Genomic DNA, 23,319 nt, shown 5'->3' with positions numbered 1-23,319 from the left:
ACAAAATTACAAAATTAAATATGAAAATAAACATGTACATTCACAGTAGGGAAAATGTTATTGTAAAAAAAACAAAAAAAAAAACACTTGTATATTGATGTTATATTATAATTGATATTTTAAATGAAACAAAATACAAATTATATTTTCCATTTATCTGTCTTACACTGAGTTTACCCTGTACACCAGTAAATGCTTTTTAAAACTTATGATTTAATTATTCATATGAACATTTGGAGTGGATTATTACAGCTGTGTATTACTGTAACATATCAGTATTTTCTAGTGCCGTATGTTGGCATTTGAAAGCAAGTAAATTTCTATAAATATACCAAGTAGAGGCTACATAACTCTGCGTGTTAATGATTTGAATGTTAAAATCTTTGTTAAGTTTTGTAGACTGCAACAAAGAAAAAGGAATTAGCAACAATACACAAATGATTAAACTGCTGTCCATCAGTGAGGCTGAGGAGAAGATGATTATATTTTATGCATTTAGTCAGACACTTTGGTACAAATACATCTTCATTTATTTCACATACATATTTTTTACTTTTACTTTTGAAGTTTTCACAATCTAAATGATTCAACAACAAAATGAAGAACTACCACAACAAAGTCCAAAATTCCTACTGGGAAAAATGATGCAAATGTCACTGTAGTAAAATTGACACATGTAGTTTGCCAACTAGCAAAGGTACAGTTAAAGGAATAAAAAGAGACAAAAGAGGACAAAAAAGTGGTTCATGTAGGTTGTCTGACCAATAATAATTCATCTTTATGACATTCCAGGTGTTATCTTAAATCCTGAACAGTGTTTGAGGACCGATTTTTGCAAAATTCTTAACACTTTTCATAAATAAAATAATCTTCTTTTACTTATATTGATAAATAATGTATATTCATTAATATTTAGGAGTCAATTGGGGAGCAGGGGACAAATACTTAGCCATAGAAGCCCTTCCTGAATCAATGGAAACTTCGAAATCCTGAAGACTGTTCTTGTGGAACATTTAGGATTATAGCAATTTTGGCTAATGCATCCCATGAATATTGCTATGAACTGTTCTTTTGAATCATGTACATACATGTACATAATGAAGCATTAGGTGCACATATGCAAAATATAGAACATAGGAAATAATGGTTTGTTTCATTGATTGGTTCAGTGAATAAGCATGGCGCAAGACTAAACAAAGTAGGTTATAGCTTAGATACAAATTTGTACTGTACATTGTTCAGCTGAGTCTGTAGAGCCAACCCAAAACTGAAGGGTTTTGGGGCATATAAATTTCAAAAAGCTGATAACTGACACTTATTTCATCCAGGTCCTCATGAGAGCAACTCATCCGAGAAGTTTCCCTGGTAGCAACAGTGTAAATCCTTTTAAAACTTTTTGTATTTGAGACACAGTATTCAAGAACTATATCAAGATCCACAGATTTAAGGTAATGCTCATCATTTTATGATGCCCCAGTGTTTTTTCACTACCACTCTCCCCGTAGCAGTGAGAAGGTCAGTCATTCTCTTTTCAAAAAAATACACTGTACTTTGGGCTTTTCCACAATCCAGACTCTCAGATCTATAAAAGAAGTCACATCATTTTCATGTTAAAACGACGAGGACCAGCTTGTCCCTCTGCTGAGTCAACATTAGTGCCATTAGACTTTGATCGAGGCACATACTCAACATCTATATTGTTTTTATGTTTTCCTTTTCCTCTGCTCCAGACAAAAAGAAGCAGGAAGCAAAACAAGACAACTCCCAGGAATGTGAAACAACCCATAGCTGTTGACACTAAAATAGTCTTAAGGTCCAAACCAAGGGTCACACTAGTCGTCCCATTGGCAGTGGCATTGTTGGGATCTGTGTAGTACTGGGTCCTGTTAGCATACAGTGATCCTAGACTTTTCACTGCCAATGATGTCATCAGGGTGTCATTTCCAGCAGTGTTGGAGGCAAGGCAAAGGTACACTCCGCTGTCTTGAACCTCTGCTGACTTGATTTCCAGTGTACCATTGTTATGGACCGTTACTCTACCATGGCTCCTGCTTGTCAGCACTCGACGACGTGGGGACAACCAAGACACAGTTGGCCTTGGTGTCCCATCAGCACTGCAACGCAACATAGCCTGCTGACCCTCATCTACAGTAACTGTTTGTGTTTTATTCTCACGAATTTTCGGTTTGGTACATGTAACATAATAAGACAGAAGAGTCTCCTTAAACTCCTTAAAAGGCCGACCACGAATACCCTCAGGTGTGCTGCATTCTGGCTGTGAATCCCCAAAGAAGATGGAGTGCCTTTTCTGTAGGATCCACATGAGGCGACAATCACACACTAAGGGATTGTTGTCAATGAGAAGAACCTCCAGAACCTCAGGAGACTGAAAAACACCCTTTTCCAATGTGTCCAGTCGATTGTGAGAAATATTGAGAACTCTGAGACCCCGCAGGCCTTGGAAGGCATACTGTTCAATGGTGGTCAGCTGAGCTCCAACTATATGCAGCTCCTGCAGCCGAACCAGTTCCATTAGCATGCCCCCTTCAATGTGCCTTATGCGGTTGTAGGATAGATTGAGATGTGTCAGGTAGGGAAGATGCTTCAGGGCTAGGTAAGGGAAGGTTGACAGGTTGGTGCTGGTTATAAACAGTGTTGTCAGGTTGAGACCATGCAGGGCATTAGCTGGAACATGGTCTAGTGAAGGCCAGTTATCAATTTCTAAGTGCCGCAATCTGAATAGCTTTTTGAATGAGTATGGATGTAAAGTGCTAATGCTGAGGTATCGTAGATGCAGGCTGACCAGGTTGTGAAGGTGAGAAAGAGCCTCAGTGGGTACAACTGTAAGGTTGCACCTTTCTAAGGTTAGTGTCTCCAGGCTTAAAAGTCCACTGAATGCACGGTGAGAGATGTAAACCAGATCGTTGTCACCCACTTCCAAAAACCTAAGATTGTGCAAGTCTTGGAACATATAATCCAGGAGAATGACAATTTTGTTGTCACTTATATCCAGTCGGGTAAGATTGGTTAAGCCTGTGAAGACACCCAGAGGAATGAGCTTGACACGATTGCTCTTGAGACTGAGCGAGTGCATGTTAAACAGGCCATTGAAGGCTCCAGGCTCAACATAACTGATAATATTTCCACTGAGGTCAAGTTCCTCAAGCCCAGGGAAGGCAAAAAAGTCATCAGGGTTGATCATTGTCAGCTTGTTCTTACTCAGGTCCAGGATCCTGGTTTCGGTTGGGATGCCATCTGGGATACTGGGTATGCGCTTGCGGTGACAGACAACTGCCTTGCTCTGCGCTGAACACTCGCATCGTGAGGGACATCCCAAGGTAGAACCCACAAAAACAGCCACGAGGGCCAATCCCAGGAAAGGCTGCCAGCATGAGATGACCGTGTGCAGCATGACTTTGCTCATACTGTCGACCATTCTGTCACGGTTCTGCAAGACAAGAAAAGAACAAAGAGAGAAAGAGAGAGAGAGATTAGCTGGTTCCTCATGACAGACTTCATTTGACCTGTGTTCCAGTAGAATGAATTGTCATAAGTAATATGACATTAAATATAATTAGCCTCATAGCATAATTGCCTAACTAATTTTAAGGCAATCATAGGCAATAATGCAGAGTGAATCTATAGTGTTAGCAAATAAATATTTTTAAAAAAAAAGCACGTTTTAAAAAAAATGAGAGTCATACAGACTCTGGAAAACTTAACACAACCTGGTCTATCTCATTGGATGGATTTATGGATGGTGGTTTTTCATGCAGAGGTATACTCATATATATCATACAGCACATACTGTACAGTAGATAAGCTAACACACTGCTTGCAACAAACAGACTGGGTGACAGGTTGCAATGATGGCAAACCATCCCTGCCTCATTTGGTGTGTCATGGGGTGTGCTAAATTTAAACGATGACAGGAATAATCTGAATTTCACCTCAGGCATTTATGCTGACAGATTATGGTGCAAAGATAAGATGATGACATACTTATCTGAAGAGACACATTATGTGAACCTAAGAAATCCATTCAAATTGCTAAAAATATTTATGTTGCTGTAATAAAGTATTTATATGATAGAACATATTTGTATATGGAAGTGGCGTATAAAAGTCACCTTTCATATTCATTATATTTAAAGTGAAATATTTATCTTCTGATTTAATTTTAATGATATTAATCAGAAATCCAGTATGTCAAATTATTAGAATATTTTATTTTATTCTAAGTCAACAACTATTCAAACAGTCAGAGGAAGCTCATTTTTGATTGTGTCTACAATCTTATTTTTTTTTTTAGTCACTACCCAGAGCTTGTGACCACAGGTAAGAGTTGGAACGTAGATTGGCCTTTAAATCGACAGATTCAGGGTCAGCTCTCTCTTCACCATAGCAGACTACTACAGTGTCAGCATTACTGCAGGTGCTGCATCTGTCCGTGGATCTCCTGTACCACTCTTCCCTCACTCATGAACAAGTCACCAAGATAAACTCCTCCACTTTGGCAGCAACTCATCCCTGAGCTGGAATGGGTACTCCCCCCTTTTCCAGCTGAGAACCATGGCCTCAGACTTGGAGATGCTTATTATCATCCAGCTACTTCACACAGGTGCAAACCATCTCAGTGTGCGCTGGAGGTCACAACTCAGTGCAGCCAACAAAACAACATCACCAGCAAAAAGCAGAGATAAGATCCTGAGACTACCAAACCCTCCATAGATGAACAGAATTGGTGAATGTCTGACTTAACGCTGGCAGTGCAAACCAAGCTCTCACTGTGGTCGTACAGGAACCTGAAACAAATAAGTACAACTAAAGCTAACCAGACAACAGTGTGTTAAAGTACTCAATTTGCCTTTTGCTCAAGCTCAAGGCATGCTAGCATGTGACAGGAGGAGCAAACAGTTGCTACTTTCCTGTCTCTGTTTCAGGAGTTAAGGTAACACCTTTGTTGAATAGATCTTTCAGTTGAACATAGGACAATCAGCAGGTGGAGTTTTCCTCACTCCCAGGAGGATCATTGCTGCTCAGATTGGGGCTTGTATTGTATCAGCTCTCCTTTTCGTGTATGGCATGACCAGGGCATGCCTCAGCTCTGTCAGTTATAGTAGACCCAGCAACGTTTCTAACATTCTAATAACTACCAGTCTGGGAAGTTCCCCATCCAGATGAGGAAGGCAGCGATGGCATTTGAGCCTCTTTTTTTAAAATGACTGGATAACCCCCTGGATATGGAGCAGTACTTTAATTTACGAACCATGGCAAATATTAAGTGAACAAATAGTTCAATTTATTAAAACTACATAAGTGGAATTAAATGCTTTTGAGTGGGGTCCCCTGGGACCCTGAAGCATTAGCACTAATAAAAGCAGAAATAAAAAACAGTGATGTCACATTATTAGAAAAAATTGACCAAATCATAAAAACATACCTCTGGGGTCTGCACAGACCCCTGTCAGTAGAATGAGGGTTAATACAGAATATTTGAAAGTTTACCTTTTTGAATTAAATAAAAAAAAAACAAACTTTTTTTCACAATATTATCATTTTCATAAGTAAGAAAAATGTAAATTATGTAAATAATTTACATTTTTCTTTTCTATAATTTGCCATAAAACCTTTTAAGTATTATTCAACATTTTAAGATGATTTTAAGAGATGTACAACACAACAAAACACAAGTATATTTAATCAAGATTATTTATTCAATCTAAGTATTAATATTTATATATTTTTCTGATATTGAAAGCCTGTTTAATGCTTTAAAAGTCATTAGCAAGATTAGAAAGAAACCAGTGGCTCCATAGACATTTGCCTAACACATGAAAGATCCCCAGTTTGAAACAGGGTGGAGACACAGTTCCCAGGGAAGGTTGCAAGTAAGGGAGCAACTGAATGAAGTTAGCCTGATCATCAATCCAATCCAATAAACAGCGCTTCACTGTTTTGCATGTTCTCTTATGCTGAACCTTTTTTGTAAATTACCAACTCCCCCAGTTTTAGCTTATAATATTTCCTGGATGGCAACATGAAAGGTGAAAAATAAAGGGTATAAATTAAGTTGTAGCTTTAAGACAATAAATTAAAAAGACCAATGTGGTGCAGGAATACATTGCTTCTATGGAGCCCAGTGACTGAAAGAGAGGAAAAGCATTTCAAAAACCTTGTGATTTGTTACTGATTGGTCAAAAGCAGTTGATTGTTGACTGTACTTGTACAAGAAACAAAACAGTCAGGAACACAGAGAGACATACTGGATGTAAAGAAAAAAACTTCCAAACACAAGATCCAAATTAAAGTCAAAGCTATCTACCACTGACACTACTACACATTAAGTGAACACACAGCTCCTCTTTACACACACACACACGCACGCACGCACGCACACACACACACACACACACACACACACACACACACACACACACACACACACACACACACACACACACACACACACACACCTTTAACTCCTCATTTTTTCCCTTTATTTAGGCAGGATAGTCTTATAATTCTAAATCTTAAAACCACTTCAAAATATTCAGCACAATCATAAGTAAATGAAGCTGATAATAAATTTAACATGGCAATCAACCGATCATTTCTAGATACACAGGGCAAAAATGACTGTAACACACACATCTCTAAACAGATTTTTATTGTGTGCAAATCTTTCCACATAATAGCCGTCTTACACACTCTGGCTGTCCACATGAATTGCAGCACAATATGATTTGATGGTTTACTAAGAGGGTGTCTAATCAGAATAATGATTGGAATTCTTTGTAACAGTGCATAATCAGAATAAGAGTGAGCCTGTTATGTGACCTAGTCACCTGCACACTTCTGAATGAGAGAGCCATAGTGCATCAAGTGCACCATCAGTTGCACCCACTGAAGTGTGTCCTGCATAGGAGCAAATGCTGCATAGAATTAGGCAGATACCCTAGGGCTATATCCACAAATAACATTCCAGCTATCTGTTGATTCACAGTGGATTTTTGTGTGGAAATGTACCCCTCAGTGCTGGGTGCACTGCTTATTTTCCCTTTCCTTGCAATTTCCTTTATAATTTAGCTGCAAACAGTGCCATGAATGTGCAGTGTGTTTTGAGCTGTTTTAGTTTATTAATTGTGTGTTGGTCATGCCTGTTTTTTTGGATTTCTTTCTAAACCCTTCTACTAGAACATGTGAATACATCACTATGGACGATCCCAAATGTGACCATCACTGAAAACAACCAGCTGATGTATCCCATTGAACAGCCACAAGGAGTACTACCCTGCATGGAAAAGAAATCTAGAGGGTAAAATCAAGTTAACCAGCTATCATAGCTGCAAAAGGGTGTGATGAAGAAAGGGGTGCCTAAGAAGTATAACAAGCTGTCATTACCTGAGGCCTTAGAAACTGCCAAGAAAAAAACTCTGATAACTGCTTGAAGAGGTATACCAGAGAGATAGAAGCCAGATGCCAATAAACCAGATGTTCTCCATCCAAGATGCACTCTCAGTGTCATGGGAACAATATGAGAACAACTCACCCCCTCACACCAAGACTTAGCATATGGGAGAAAGATGCAACACACAACAACAATACTCAGTAGCATGTGGATCTAAGAGCAGACCACAGTGACCTCCCTGAAATTGATCCAGTAACCATCAGAGTGGCAGACATCGAAGAAAGAGTCTCAAATATGAAGAGTTGGACAGCACCAGGCCCTGACATGATTCACACCAACTGGCTAAGGAAACTAACTGCACTCCATGAGCACCTGGCAGCACAAATAAACCAGCTGCTAATGGATGAGACACACCTGGAATGGCTGACCATAGACCAGACAATCCTGATCCCCAAGAATCCCCACAAGGAATCAGTCCTATCCAACTGCTGGCCAAAAACCTGCCTCAGCACAATTTGGAAGCTGCTGTCAGGTAGCAAAGGTGAACAGGCACATGGCTCCATTAATGAACGGGGCCAATAAAGGAATTGGCAAATACCAGAGGTGCTACCAGCTACTGGCACAGTAGATACAGCATTCACTCGAGAGTGTAAGACCAAATTGATCAACCTGTGCACCGCCTGTATTGGTTACAAGAAAGCCTATGACTTGATGCCTCACACATAACATACCCTCGTGGAAATACCAATGACTATATTTTTACCCTAGATATTTATAAATTTTAATCTTGTGACATGTGAATTACATATTTTATTGAGTGCAGGTACAAAATACATTTCACTGTGCATTGTACTGTGTATAACTCTGCATGTGACAAATAAATAAATAAACCTTATCTTATCCTATCCTATCTCATCTTATCTCATCTTGATCCTGGAATGCGTAGAACTAATTAAGATCAACAGGATCCTAAGAACCTTCTTTAGGAATTCAATGGGGATGTGGAAGACAACACTAGAGGCCAACTTCAAGCCAACTGCACAAGTCACCATCAAGTGTGGGATTTACCAAGGAGATGCTCTGTCCCCACTGCTGTTCTGCATAAGCTTGAACCTTTTCAGCCAGAGGGAAGGTAATCAGAACTGAGGGAACTGCACTGCCAGAAGGCAACATTGCAGACACTGAGGACAGCTACAAGTACCTGGGAATCCCACAGGCAAATGGGAACCATGAAGTGGCTGCTAGGAGAGCTGCAACCACCAAGTACCTGCAGAGAGCAAGGCAAGTCCTGAGGAGTCAGCTGAATGGGTAGAACAAGATCTGGGCAATCAACATTTATATCCTGCCAGTCGTAAGATACCCTGTTAGGATAATAGACTGACCTAAAGGAGGAGATAGAAGCCACTGAGATCAATCATGAGCTTAGTAAATACCTCAGGCAGCAGAAACCCAAGAAAGAAGAGGAGCAAGAATAGGAACCATTATGGAAGGACAGGGCCCTGCATGGCATGTACCACCGGCAGATAGAAGAAGTGACTGATATCAAAAAATCCTACCAATGGCTGGACAAAGCTGGGCTGAAAGACAGCACCGAGGCACTAATCATGGCAGCACAGGAACAAGCTCTGAGCACAAGATCAATAGAGGCTGGGGTCTACCACACCAGGCAAGACCCCAGGTGCCCCTGAGACAATCCAGCACATAGCAGCAGGGTGCAAGATGCTAGCAGGCAGTGCATGCATGGAACACCATAACCAAGTGGCTGGCATAGTATACAGGAAGATCTGTGCCGAGTTCGGCCTCCCGAGGTCAAAATGGGATACGCCCCCAAGGGTGGACACCAATGACCAGATACAGACAGACAAACTTGTGATGGCTAATGAACTGGACATAGTAGTGGTGGACAAGCAGAGGAAGAAAGTCGTAGTGATAGATATAGCAATACCAAGCGATAGCAATGACAAGAAGAAGCAAAACGAGAAGCTTGAGAAATACCAAGGGCTGAGAGAAGAGCTAGGGAAGATGTGGAAGGTGAAGGTAACAGTGATCCCCCCGTGGTAATCGGAACACTTGTGTCAGTGACTCCCAAACTTGGAGAGTGGCTCCAGCAGATTCCAGGAACGACATCCGAGATCTCTGTCCAGATGAGCATAGTCCTAACAGTCCAAGATACTGCGCAGGACCCTCAAGCTCCCAGGCCTCTGGTAGAGGACCCGAGTTAGAAGAAGGACAAATAACGTAAATAGGGTGAGTGGGGAATTTTTTTCCTTTTTTTAAATACAGGGCCAGTTTTTAACAAATTTTATATAAGTTCAGTTGAGTAGTGAGAGAGAATTAACATTTTATTTTGGTTCTACATATATTTTGTTCTACTGAACATAATTTTTATTAAGACAGCTGTTTCATATAAATTATGTTCAGTAGAACAAAATACATGTAGAACCAAAATAAAATGTTAATTCTCTCTCACTACTCAACTGAACTTATATAAAATTTGTTAAAAACTGGCCCTGTGATAAAAATGGTATAAAAAAGCCCCCCGACCTTAGATTTTCAAGCATTTTCATTTTATCTCAATATTCTGGAAACTTCCAGTGACATTCACCAATAGTCCAACGGCAGAAATCCTGCAATGCACTGTGAGATAAGTCTGCATAGTGAAGGTTTTTCTATAATGTGGCCCCTGACCCACATTAGTGCAGGGTTGGTTCCTGAGAGGGGGATGATAACAGCTAATGTTGTCTGACTCAGCATATATCTGTGAACAGACATTTTGCACGGGTGCTGAGGTCACATGAACAGTGCCATCAACCCAGCCATATGTACGCAAATGGCTCAGTGTGAAGAGCAAACTTATAATGCTGTTCATGGCTGTTAAATCATAATTTGCTCTTCTAGTATAACAAATACACGAGAAAACCTTTTTCTTAGTCCATTTCTGGTAAGCATCCTGTTCACATCACAGACTGATTTCTATATGAATCGCCTAAAAACATTCAGGGCACTTCCATCCCATGTTACTTCTTTATTTTTCAACACAGCCTGAGGCAAACTAGTGATAGGATGAGTAGGGATGATGTCTGACTGCCAGAGTGGCAAAATACAGTTACACTATTAGTCACAATTTCACTCTTTCCCTGAAAGGCTTTCTGGTTATAAAGAAATTGCTTATATTTCTTCATCATCAGCTGCACTTGTACACTATATAGACGCTATTAGTCTTGTCAGAATAATAGTGTAACTCAGAACTCTTGACACCGTGTCCAGGTAAGTGAGTGCTACAAGAGGTTTTATCAAAATGGGATCTAAAGGTGAGAGTGTTGCTACTGTATACAGAGGAATTGCAGTTGCTCCCTGAGTAGCTGACTGATGGGTAATTGCAGAATTACAGAAAGTTTATGGGTTTTTTTTTTTTTTTTGGTATGGTCTCGCTACAACAATTTCATTTTTCTTACACTTTTTTTAAAAACATTGTCTTGTGGCATTTCCACAGAGACAACACGAATCAAATGAGTTTTAAAGTCCATTAAGTGATGGTGAAAATATGTAATCAAGAAATTAAAACCTTAAATCTTGAAAAAGTAGCGTTTAGGTTCAAATTATTATGCCTATGACTATTTAAGATGTTCATGTTTCACTAAATTAAACACTGTATGAAAGCAAGGAAGCAAAATAGTGAATAATCAGAAGGGTATTCATACTGTATACTCTTCTAATTATTTACTGTTTATTTACATGTAATCAAGGTCATGTGATGACAAATGCAATGAATTAATTTACTCTAAAACTACAAAGACATTAATATTTCAGCATAAAAGTCCAGCACTTAAAACTGTGAGCTTGTTTATTTAGAACATGATGAAACTGTAGAAGAAAAAGTGCAATGTACATGTATTTACTCTTCTCTAAAAGCAAAACACTGAAGCAAAAAAAACCCCCAAAAAACTCCAGTTTAGTTGTGTAGTGTGTGCAGTTTCCTATGTTCTTTGCATTGATTAACAAAAGTTAAAGACAATACAAATTGCTGTAAGCATGACCATTTTTGAACATAGTATATCCAGACTATAGCTATGGTTCTAAGTGACCTTTTGAGTCTAGCAGACAGAAACTCGTCATGATTGGCTTTGACACGCCTGTTCATTTATTTGTCTGTTACTCCATGAAAACATGGCAGCAGGCAAATTAAGTCTAGCAAATCTTGGGTAAGTTTACACATAATTATCTCTCTCCCCGCTGAGAAGAGCGGACACCCACCATCTATGTTTGATTTCACATTAGTTACCAACTAATTAACCACAGAGCTCCAATAAGTAGTTAATGCAATTATGCAAAATGATTGATTAATTCACTCAATTGTAGACCTTATTGTACAGGAGGCTGACTATATGTGATCTTGGCAAAGGAGGAGAGTAACTTAGCATGCTGTGATGGAAGTGTATTTTGGAAAAGCACAGTTAAGCCTAATAATACTTCACTTTTAAAATCATATGTTTCTGAAGTTATTTAAATGCAGGGTGCTGGGGCATAAAACCTGTCCAGGATTATATAAGCTGTCGGTTCACGTAAAAACCATGAAAATCAATGTTGGTATAATATATGTTTTTTAGACTGTATGTCACCGGTTGACTTTGTAACTGCTTGGATTCCTAAGCTGTAATCCTGCAAAGTGTTGGTTGTAAACATTTTGCTTTGGTATTTATTTGAGGGGTAAGTTTGCACATCCTGAATGGTCACAAGGCACTTCTTATTTTGCCCGAGAATTTCGAGGATTTAGATAACAACTTGGCCTCTGTGCAATCAACCAATGAAAAGCCACTTGTGAAATTTCCCTGCCTCTATCTCCTCTGGAAAGGTTTTCAGACTGTGTTTGATGTGGCCCCCAGGCACTGATCATCGAACATAATGTGATTCTTCTTTACACACACACACACACACACACACAAAAAACCTCTATGTGTTTATGGTGGATGATGGGAGACAGTTGCTTTCTTTACCCAGCAATTATTAACACTCCTTTAAAAAAGCATAATCAAAGTGTCAGAATTGAATCTTTCGACTTCCTTCCAAAGGAAGAGCCACTCCAGAAGGCAGGAAATGGAAGAAAATGAACTCTGACAGTTTGAGCAAAGCTGCAAAGGAATGGGGCAGTGTGCAGAGTAAAGCAATAATAAAAGCAACATTATGTGTAATCATGCAGGGGAAGTATGTGCTACATACTGGGTGCAGCAGGGATGCAGCAAGCACTCTTGTACATTAGCATCTGACATGGCTGCCCTCATGTCAAAGGGTCTAGTTCATTGTGAAGTTGTTGGTTATAATGTGAAAAGAATATGAGACTCTTTCAGAAAGTGACAAAAACATAGTATGTAGAGTTACAAAAAAAAAAAAAAACTATATACACACACTATTACTACACCATGCCTCCACCTACCCTTCTGCATATTTATGTATATTCCCTCTAAGCAGCGTTTCTATAATCATGAAATGGTTCATTCTTGCTTTTTGAAAAAAAAGAGGCTACACAAAAGCAAAGTGTTTGATGGCTTAATTTCCCGGATAACTACAAAATAACAGCATAACCTCATAAGGGTCATTGTAAGGGAAAGTTATTAAATCATCATTTTATTTTAATGAGGCTTATATCTTATAATGATGCTACCCTGAAGGAAAGATGTTATTAACTTGCAGGTTAGTTCACAGTCAGAGTGCGCAATTAACCCACCTTTTCAAAAGAGCATCGGCACGCAATCAAATGGGATCATAATGAGAGGAAAGAGATTGCAATGCTCTTTGGCTTATTCATTATTGAGAGGGTCTTTGCAAAGGGCAGTGAGGCTTTAAGGTGAGCCTGCCAACATGCAAAATAACACTGTACTCCTTTAATAAACCTCTGTCGATCTGACTTCTGATGCTACAGAATGCCTCCACAGGATGTGACCTGGATACAATTAAACAACTCTGCCTCCTTCAATTTTGCCAAACACAAATAATTAAGGGAGGAAAGCAGCAATATGTCAAATCAAAGAAGGAATAGGAAAAACAAGAACAATGTCAGCTGCAGCTGTCTTGTTGACTCCTAATGCATGCAGATGGCAGTGAAACAATCTAAAGTCATTGTTGGTAACTGCTCTATTTTCACAACAATTTTCATAAATTGTTTTCAGCATAGCTAACTGTACAATTCATTAACATATACACTGCAAGAGCAACATAATTATAGTCACATGACAGAAGAAGGCTTTGGGACCTAGAGACCTTAACAGTGAGGATCAACAGCCTTGGGGCAATAGCAGGCTTCTGTGCACAAATTACCCTTCTGCTTGGCTTGCAGAGCGACGTCAAAGCTCAATTAATCCATGTTAATTAGAGATAAACTTGGTAGATTGAGCCAGTTGCTCTTTTTTGGTATCTGATAACCCTTAACTTGGGAAAGAGTCAAAAAAAAAAAAAAAAGACTGCATCAAACAGTCAGATCTCGATTGGCCACCGAAAAAAGCCTCTCAGAGATGAGAGTTAATCCCATCTATAATAACTATTAAAATTCTAAACTTTGGAGAGAAGAAGGAGCTTGTAAAAGAAAGGTAACAAAAACTTGGTAATTAAATGGGAGGATAAAAATAAAACAGTGACAATATGAGAGGGCTTAATACGGTCTGGGGAACAGTACACTGTCATTTCATTACATTTGTGACAAGTGGGGGGAAAAAAAAAAAAAATCAACCAATTTCTCAGTTCATTAGAGACATGTGCTACGTATTAAGAGCTTTACTGCAGTATATTTTCTGAATAAAAAATGGCACCCTCCCTTATCCAACATAAACATTACTGCACCTTTATACCGATGCTGAAGTGCCTTATATTACCACTTTAGCAGGTCAGAATACTTCAACTCTCGTTGCTTGGGCCTAAAGTAGCTTATATGTTCCAGAAATGCTTTAAAGAAAGACACTTATTTTCTTATCTAATGCAATAATCTAGAGACATTTATGAAGAGATCAACAGCATATCATTTACTACCTACAACTTAGCAACCACTTTGACAGATATACTATTATGTACACACTCTATGTCCTATGCATATTCGTTTTCACAAACTCTATATTTGTTGTTTAGCTCACTAACCTACACTGAATAGAAAACCAATAAATGTATAAGACAACACAAGTCCTGCAGTATGAGCATTAGACAGGTATTTATATGGGTGCATGCTAGTATATAATTATACATTATATATAATGAATACACAAATAAAATACAGATGCATGATGTTACAATGTACAGCTATCAGAAACCACATTTTAGATTTGCCATTTTTCACTTCACATTTCAGGTTATGACAGTAAGTCAGTGAAGCCTGGGGAGATTTTCTTTTTTTTCCACCTGCTACTCCCCCTTGAGAGATTAGCCCACAACAGTACCTCTGAATCTGTGAGCTATGCTGGTTCTTGCTCAAAGGTACAACCAGCAGAGTGTGCACTGCTTGCCAACAATAAGACTTGAACCTGCATGCTGCAGGTGTACTAAACCTGCTCCCTAATTCATGTCACAGTATTTTCAGAAACAGGTGAAGAAGGGTAGGAGCGGGAAAATGAAGAAAGAGGCCACTTTAAAGTCTTTTTATTAATCCTTTCTCTTCTTTAATGATTTCATCATAAACTTGCATAACCAGCAAAGACAGTCTCCAATTTTCGTCACTCATCTCTTAAATTTTCACTGACCTAAACTGTTTTCTTAATCAGCCTCAAGTATAAAGAGCATTTTTAAAACGATAAGCAGAACCTTGAGTGAATTTCCACCTTCTCTGGCTTTGAACTAAAAAACCTTGTGAGATAATTTGTGTGAACTGATTAAAATGCATTTGCAGCCGCTGTTAACACATTGTGTGGGCTCCTGAGAGCCCTTGTGCATTCTCTTCTTGGACCCCCGCCCCTCTGTGCCTGGGCAGCCTACATCAGGTCTGAGTCAGGGGGTGTTTCATCTGTACAATGACTCAACAACAGCGAGTTAAAGATGGCATGCACACACCTCATCCTATATTTACATCAATGTTCTCATAAAAACTAAATATACCATAAAGCTTGTAAACACTGAAAATGCTTCATGATAAACAATGAAGCAAGATGAACAATTTGCTATGATAAAGGAAGACACATACTGCTGATTCCATAAATGCCTGTAGCAAAAATTTAGAAGAAAACAAACAGTATGACTGCACCATAATGAAAGCATGAGCTCTCCTATTGCCAAAAGTGCATCAGTTTAGACCACGTAACTCTGCTGAGAGGATGCTTTTCAATATTAAAAAAAGAGACGCTATAAACATCTCAGTCATACTGATAAAATCACAGTATATCATTAACAACATGATATTGTTACGTTTTGCCCAAGCTTTGCAAATTTATCACAAGCAACTACTGTTGTCATTTGTGCATAATGCACCATTCAGCACATCCCGTCTTCAGCACATCCACGAGAGACCACTGAACGAGCTTTTTGTGGCCGAAAACAAAGAAATGCGGAGATAAAATTTTAACCATTTTTGTAACGCACAGAAATTATTCATGATGTTAGCTAAAAGGAACACATGCAGCTCCAACATACCCATGCATCTCTGTGATGTCCCAACAGTCTGTCAGTACACTTAGCAGGAACATCTTGTGTAAATATCTGCAAGACATCTCTCCATCCCCTTTTCAAAATCAAAATGAGTATACAGCTTGATCGTTTTAAATCTTATTCTCTTATGCCACTGTTTTCTCCTCTCATTTCTCACTGTGTTTCGTTTTGTCTCCCAACCTCTCCATCCCTCCTCTTTGGTTTTCTCTCTCTTCATCCAATCAAAAGATCTGGCCTCTGACCTTGCTTCTCAATGCCATTAAAATTCTTTCAGAAACGCAGCTTGTAGCACCTTGAAAAAGACTAGATAGCCTTATTCAGTCCTTGATATTTGCTTGTATGTTTTTCCTCTTTATGTGCTGGTGTGAGGTATATTGTGAGAGGGGAAATACAGACACATTTAACTGTTTAGCCTCACACTGGCCTTTTATACAGGGCGGCGTGTTGTATTTTAACACTTGACCCAAAAAAGTTCTAAATCAAAATACAAACAAACAAACAAAACAACAAAGATTTAGATAACTAAATAGCACTGGATGCATGTTAATTTTTAAGAATCAAATACATTTTTGTTTACTTTTATAAACATCTTTGCATATTCCCATATGTCCAGTGCTAGTTCTCCTAAATGTAATTTCATTATTGTTGTGACTTGCACATTAGTATTACTTCTCTGTTTCTTATGTGGAAGTTTTCTTTTTCCTCCAGGAATTCTCTTCTATTTTTTTTCTTCATCTAAACCAAAGATCTCATGATGGGGATTTTTTTCTTTATTTACTACACTGTATAACCTGTTGAGGCAAAGATGGGACTATTCATATAAGGTGTTTATTTAATATCGTTAAATAATTTAATATTGTTCTTTGGATTAGTCTCAAGTGTCATAGTGAGATAACAAAAAACACAAGTAAGAGGTCTAGATGTTGTCATTGTCATTACTTGTAGTGCAGTATTGAACTCCACTACATGATGTTGCCCATAACAATGATTCTGTATTGGAATAACATAAATGCAACATTTTCACTAATACAAGTTTACAAAAAAAAAAAATTGCTCATAAAGACACAAAGGTTTGCCTCAATACCTCGCTGCATGATTACTACCCAGGGGAATTCAGACAACAGTGCTAATCTCACTGAACAGCTGAACCCTGAGCAGGGGGTTTTACAAAGGAGTAATGGACCCCTCGGAGGACAAATCAAAGCCACAATTTGAGTGATTTGACTGTTTCTATAGCTTGATTATCACTCATCCAACATGGGTTGCTGTGGTCCATGCAAGGAACACAAAACTTTATGGGTTATTGATCAGGTCACATGATTCAATTGATGGATAAAGCCATAAAACAGAATAAAAGATACAGCAGGTGGAAAACTCCAAAATAAGAGTCCTGTTCATTCTTTTCCAGACTTCCTTAATCGATATTGCATTTATGGCTCTTAATGCTATTAACTTTCACTTCGAATAGTGTGAGATCTATTTATTAAAGCTTCCATCATGTTTACAATATACGAGTGGAATTATTCATGACTGCATTTTCTTTTTACTTTTTTATTGGCTGGAATTTCCCACATCAAATACTAATTTAGGGCACGTTAAATGATGACACACATATACTCTTAAATACTCACACTCACATATATTATAATGAATAATTACACCATCAGTCATTTTCTTCCACTTATCCAATTCAGGATGGTGGCAGGGCTGGAACCTATCCCTGCTGTCATAGAGTAAAAGGTGGGGTATGCCGTAGAGACCAACAACCACTGACACTCACAGTCACACCTACAGGCCATGTAGAACTGCCAGTTAACTTAGCATGAATTTCTCTGGGCTGTGGGATGAAGCCGGAGTACCCGGAGAAAACCCACCCAGGCAGTGGAAGAACATTTAAACTCCAAGTCAAGTCAAGTCAAGTCAAGTTTATTTATAAAGCACATTTAAAACAACGACGTTGACCAAAGTGCTGTACAAGATCTGTAACCCCAAGGACTATACTAAATAAAAATAAAAATATATAAATAAATAAATAAAATAATAAAATAAAAATAAATAAATAAAAACATTAAGAACAATAAATAACATAAGAAAATTAAAAATTAAAACGTTTAAAACAAGTACCATAAAATACCATAAAACAATCATCTAAAAGGAGGTAGCACTGCAGCCAAATGCCAAGGAAAAGAAATGTGTTTTTAATAGAGATTTAAATGTGTGTATCGTCTGAGCTGTGCGAATATGGAGAGGTAGATCGTTCCATAGCTTTGGTGCTGCTGCTGCAAAAGCTCGATCACCTCTCTGTTTTAGAAACTCCAGCCAATAGCTGGCTGGTGGATTCATACATGGGCCTCTCTTGTTATGAGTTGACAGTGCTAACCACTGTACCACCACACTGCCACCAAATGATTACAAATGACCTTCACTGTAACTGATTTTGTAAGATATGTATTCATCATTTTAATCTGCCCTTCGTAAGTCTACATTACTGTCAGCAAGACAACAATGCATAGTTTGCTACACACCTGAATGTTCCTATTCTTATCTCTGTCAGTTATTATATCATTATGTAGTACACTTTTACTAAAGCACCATTTTCCCACTAGAATTGCCTGGATACATTTCTTGGTTACAATTTCTAAGAAATTTCTGTGTGAGCAGAAACATCAAAATCCCCCAAAAAACATCAGTATTGGCACCAGCTTCAAAAATCCAGTTTGGAGGCAGGTGTAACATTATCAAAGATAATTAATCAAAGAATAGTAAATCCTTACAGGAATGGCAGACGAAAGACAACGATACAGAATATGATAACAAACTAAGTGACAATAAAACGGTTAAAATTATAAAATTGTTTAAGTGGCTTTTTGGTCTGCTAGAGCTCATGTGTTCTTCACCACATTTCTGAACTGATGATATCTCTCCTTACGCAATCAGGAATTGTGATTTTAAGCTATATTTAAGAAGTGAGACATATAGCATGTACTGTGAATCATACTATCTGAACGCACTCTACAGTAATGACTGACGTAGCTGTGATGTTACCATGATGTAAGTTTATGTTTTCCTTTCAAGAAACAAGCCAAACTTCCGCAACAAAATGTATCCCGCATCTGTGCTTAGGTTTATGAATAATTATCGTGCCATCGTACTTTTCAAACTCAGTACATTTGAATAATTCATTAGGAAAATCCTGGGTGCTCTCACTCTAGCTTTCACCAAAGTCTCATTTGGAACAATTGGGGAAAGCAAGTGGTGGGAGTAAAATGAAAAGAAAACACACACAAAAAAATTGAGATCATTGAATTTCAGCACAAATCTGTCAGAACTTCTTGTCAAAGGCAATAGCCACAGGCTTTGCTCAGTCAAACATGCAAGAGTAGAATTGTGTTTGCATTGCTGGTGGGTGCTCAGGTAATGTCACTGCTTAAACAGGGTTGACTTGTGAAAACAGCACAAAAGAATGTAACCAGAATTTAATCAAAATAAACATGTTCAAGTTTAATTAAATTGCTTTCTCAGTTGCACATTGCCTCCAGAACAAACAATGGAATATGATTACTGGAAACAGCTAAAAAAAAACCAAAACAAAAAACCTTTGAAATATTAAAATTACAGGACTTCATTAGAGTGTAGTACTGTAAAAAAAATACAAATAAATAAATAAAAATAACTACGCTATAATAAATTACTTTTGTTTCAAAGAATATATTCTCAAGTTTGTTTACTTATATTAAACAAATGGCCTTCTTCAGGTGATTGTTATTGTCACGGTATTAGGTGTACATGTCTTGCTGTGAGGGAAACACCCTCAGTACTAATCACTAAATTACACCCAGTCCCTCAAGGATCTCATGTTTATGCCCAAGATGACGACTTTAAAAAAAAAAAAAAAAAACATTATTCTTAAATAATAGATGATGTTTGTGGCCATTTGTTTGCTGAATGAAAAGAGAGTTTATTTTTCCATTTTCATTCACTAAAGGACAAGTGTGGAAGGATGGATGTTACTGAGTATTATATCCAACAACTTCAGGAACATAGATGACTCAAATTTTTAGCACACCTGCTTAAAAAACACAATATTTGAAGTCAAAGTACCTTCGGTACGTATTCAGTTGATGTTACAGTTAGTTTTATTTATTTAACTTTATTTAAACAGGTAGTCCCACTGAGACTCAATGTCTCATTTGCAAGAGAGACGTGTTTCAAACAAGCACAATAAAATTAGTGCTGTCATATTTGTAGATAATCCATCAACTAAGTAATCTAAAAGTTCCTCTACTTTCTCTTACTTCACTTTACTCTGTTGTATGTTTTCTTGTAGTTGCTTTCACAGTGAACACAGAGCAGTGAGAGAGCATCTGGATACACCCAGGGACTGTATCTACACGGCAGTAGTTTAGCTAACAATAGCCCAGGGTGATTAGTTTAAGAACTAGGAAAGGGGTGAGGCGGGAAAACTAATATTCTAACGGTATTCTATCTGTTCAAGGTAACTTCAGGTTGCAAAAAACTTCAACCTCATGTAAACAGACACAGTTGCAAACCAACAATCAATTTATGTACCTTACTGCTTTGTTTACAGCCCATACACATGACTTCAATAATAGCTGGAATCAGATGGTTAGAATAAAAAAGTACCTGCATTAAATGCAAGGCCAAATAGACCGCAAGTTTCAAACAAAGCCTTGAATTTCATGCAGCTACGAGCATTATTATGCTCCTTTGCCTGTGATGGCATTTCTATAATTATGAGAAATAATTATTTCATGTTTACTGCTTTCCACCATTTCTTTAATTGAAAGAGAAAACAAACGAAAAATAACCTATAGGCTATTCATGCAGAAATCTAGTATTTCATAGAAAAGCTTATAAAAAGCTTAGCAAATTCTCAATTCAGCATCATCTGAATAGTGAAATAGGTTTTATTTTTGTAACTGTTACAAGAAAATGACAGGCAACTTTTTCTAATTTGACTTAATGACTTCTTTCCTTTGTTCTGTTACTCTCATAAACTGAAACCACATAGAAAGTGTGCACTGTTCCTTTAAAAAAAAAAAAAAAAAACTGACATACTTTAAGACAATCCACCAAAATCTTAACAGATATTTAATTTTTGATATGAAACGTGTCTTTATTTAAAGACCTTTGATTGATGAAGCTGATGTGATATTTCACCTTTGTTCATTATATAACTGTACTACATAAATGTAACTGTAATATATATTCAGTCTGCAGGATCAGGTCAAGATGTTGTCAGATGTCGTGGAGAAATGGCAATTTTATAAATTACCCAGAATATCATTACATGTCAATATGTTGGTTTCATCATTTGGCTATGGCTCTTTGGTACAATCATACTTAAACACTTAACAATGCATTACACTAGTGCAAGTTTTTGAGTCACAGTACTTTCAAGATCATATCATGAAAGAAAATGAAAAATATTACTAGTGGAATATTGAAAGTTAACAGTTTTATATACTTACATACCGTTGAATGGTTTAGGGAGAGAGTACTTAACCCCATTCAGGACATAGTTGCCAAAATTCAGGGGTCAAAATGTATTTTGATTATTTTTATTTGTTTTATCTAGGAACCTCCGATCTGATAACTGACCCAGTAACATATGAAAATTAGAGCCAACCAAAATTTCAATCATCATTTTTAGTTTCACTGACATTCATTTTGGGAGCATTTTGGCAGTGTTAGCTCAAGCTAACGCTACATGTGGAAGAATCAGCTGAAGAATTATCTCAGAAATTTACAGTCACTGAGATGTGAAAGCGCATTGGAACGTTGTGTACTATATGAGCAGACAATAATGATTACAGCAAATAAAACCTGTTTCAATGTTAATGTTGGGCTGCATGGGAAAATTGATCTTAGCAATTTTAAAGGTTATGCTATCAGCTTGCTTTGAAAATTTTCCCAAAATTATATGAGGGAAGCTCTTTGGTGATCTGCCCAGTGTATCTGTGCCATATGTCTAAATCCAGCAGAATCAGATGATCTGATATCAATCTAAGTGTTTAGAAGCGCTCTGTCAATCAGTTCTAAAATGGTATCAAATGTCAGCATCATTGTAAAAACACTTATTGATTTTCAGGGACAAGGGCAGCCATTTTAAAATTTTGATCTGATTGGCGTCCTGGCTCTGGCCGCCCTGGCTTAAAGACAGAATATATAAAAGTGTTTTATTTTATTACTGATAAAAAAAAAAAAAAAGGGTAGATGGAGGGTAGAAAATGTCATGTCTGTGATTTTTTTCAGTTTTACTCACTAGTGTAAGCAAACTAGTAGGTATAGGAAGCTGACTGGGTGCTCAGTCCAGCTCAGTATAAAGGTGATGATACTGGCTCACATTTTATATTTATCTAGTCACAAGTTTGCAAAAAATATTAACTTTAAAAGATAATTACAAAAAGCATTTAAGAAACAAATATGGGGGTCAATTTCTGGTGTTTGATAAACTCATGGTATATTTTAGATGATAAGTAACAAGAAAAAGCAGCACAGATAAATACTTCTTGATTTTATGTCAGAAAATGATAAACAGTAAAAAATGAAGAAACCAAAATACATATTTAGCAGAGGGTTTGTGATCGTTTGTGGTCCAATTTGGCCGAGGAAGTAGATTTAGAGACACTTACCAAAACAATTCTGTATTCTTCTAGTAGATGTGTGGAGAACTGCGATTTCTCACAAGCACTTCCTCGCATTAAAAGTTTGTTGCTACCTGGAGACCTGGGCTGGGTTTCGTCAAGGGTCTGTTTGTTAAAGATAAGCCGAAACCGACTCTACTGCAGACAGACCCTTTTGCAAAGAAATCATTAACATGGCCATTTCTCATGGCACTTCACTGATTTCACCCAACGTTTTCAGTATCCTGAACACTGAGGATGTCTACTTAAATTAATGACTTTCTTGACTGCTTGCAGGCAAGTGATGGGGAAGTTTATAATCTTTTAAGAAGGCTGAAAGGCAATGCCCAAAGGAGGGAATGGCTAATAATGTTTTATTATAAAAACAGATTAAATTAATCTTTGGATTAATCAGTTGCTCTATGGACTCACCTACAAAAATCTTATTATACTACTATCACAACACTACTATTACTGAGACAGTCTTTCAGTAAGCAAATTAATATCCATGCACCTCCTTAAACCAGTAGCTTTAATATATTTTCCCCAAAATTAAATTCATATTTATGTTTGGATGTCATTCATTGTGTTTGTTGGTGAAACATGTTTAAGATCAGCAACAACAACAACAAAAAAACCTATGTA

The 23,319-nt window shown here is 37.6% G+C and overlaps 1 protein-coding gene across 1 annotated transcript; it reads right to left on the bottom strand.

Moving 5' to 3' along the window:
- Positions 1-530: 530 nt before the first annotated feature.
- On the bottom strand, positions 531-22,729 carry LOC115786765 (leucine-rich repeat and immunoglobulin-like domain-containing nogo receptor-interacting protein 2). Its single transcript, XM_030739152.1, has 2 exons — positions 22,684-22,729; positions 531-3,448 (listed from the first exon to the last, which is right to left on the bottom strand). The coding sequence occupies exon 2, from the start codon at positions 3,434-3,436 to the stop codon at positions 1,595-1,597; it is 1,842 nt and encodes a 613-aa protein (XP_030595012.1). The 5' UTR covers positions 3,437-3,448; positions 22,684-22,729; the 3' UTR covers positions 531-1,594.
- Between the last annotated feature and the right edge of the window lie 590 nt (positions 22,730-23,319).

Source organism: Archocentrus centrarchus, chromosome 10, assembly GCF_007364275.1.
Source record: "Archocentrus centrarchus isolate MPI-CPG fArcCen1 chromosome 10, fArcCen1, whole genome shotgun sequence".
Lineage (NCBI taxonomy): Eukaryota > Metazoa > Chordata > Actinopteri > Cichliformes > Cichlidae > Archocentrus > Archocentrus centrarchus.
Note: the sequence above shows the minus strand (reverse complement) of the source record. Positions and strands in the feature narration are given on the sequence as shown.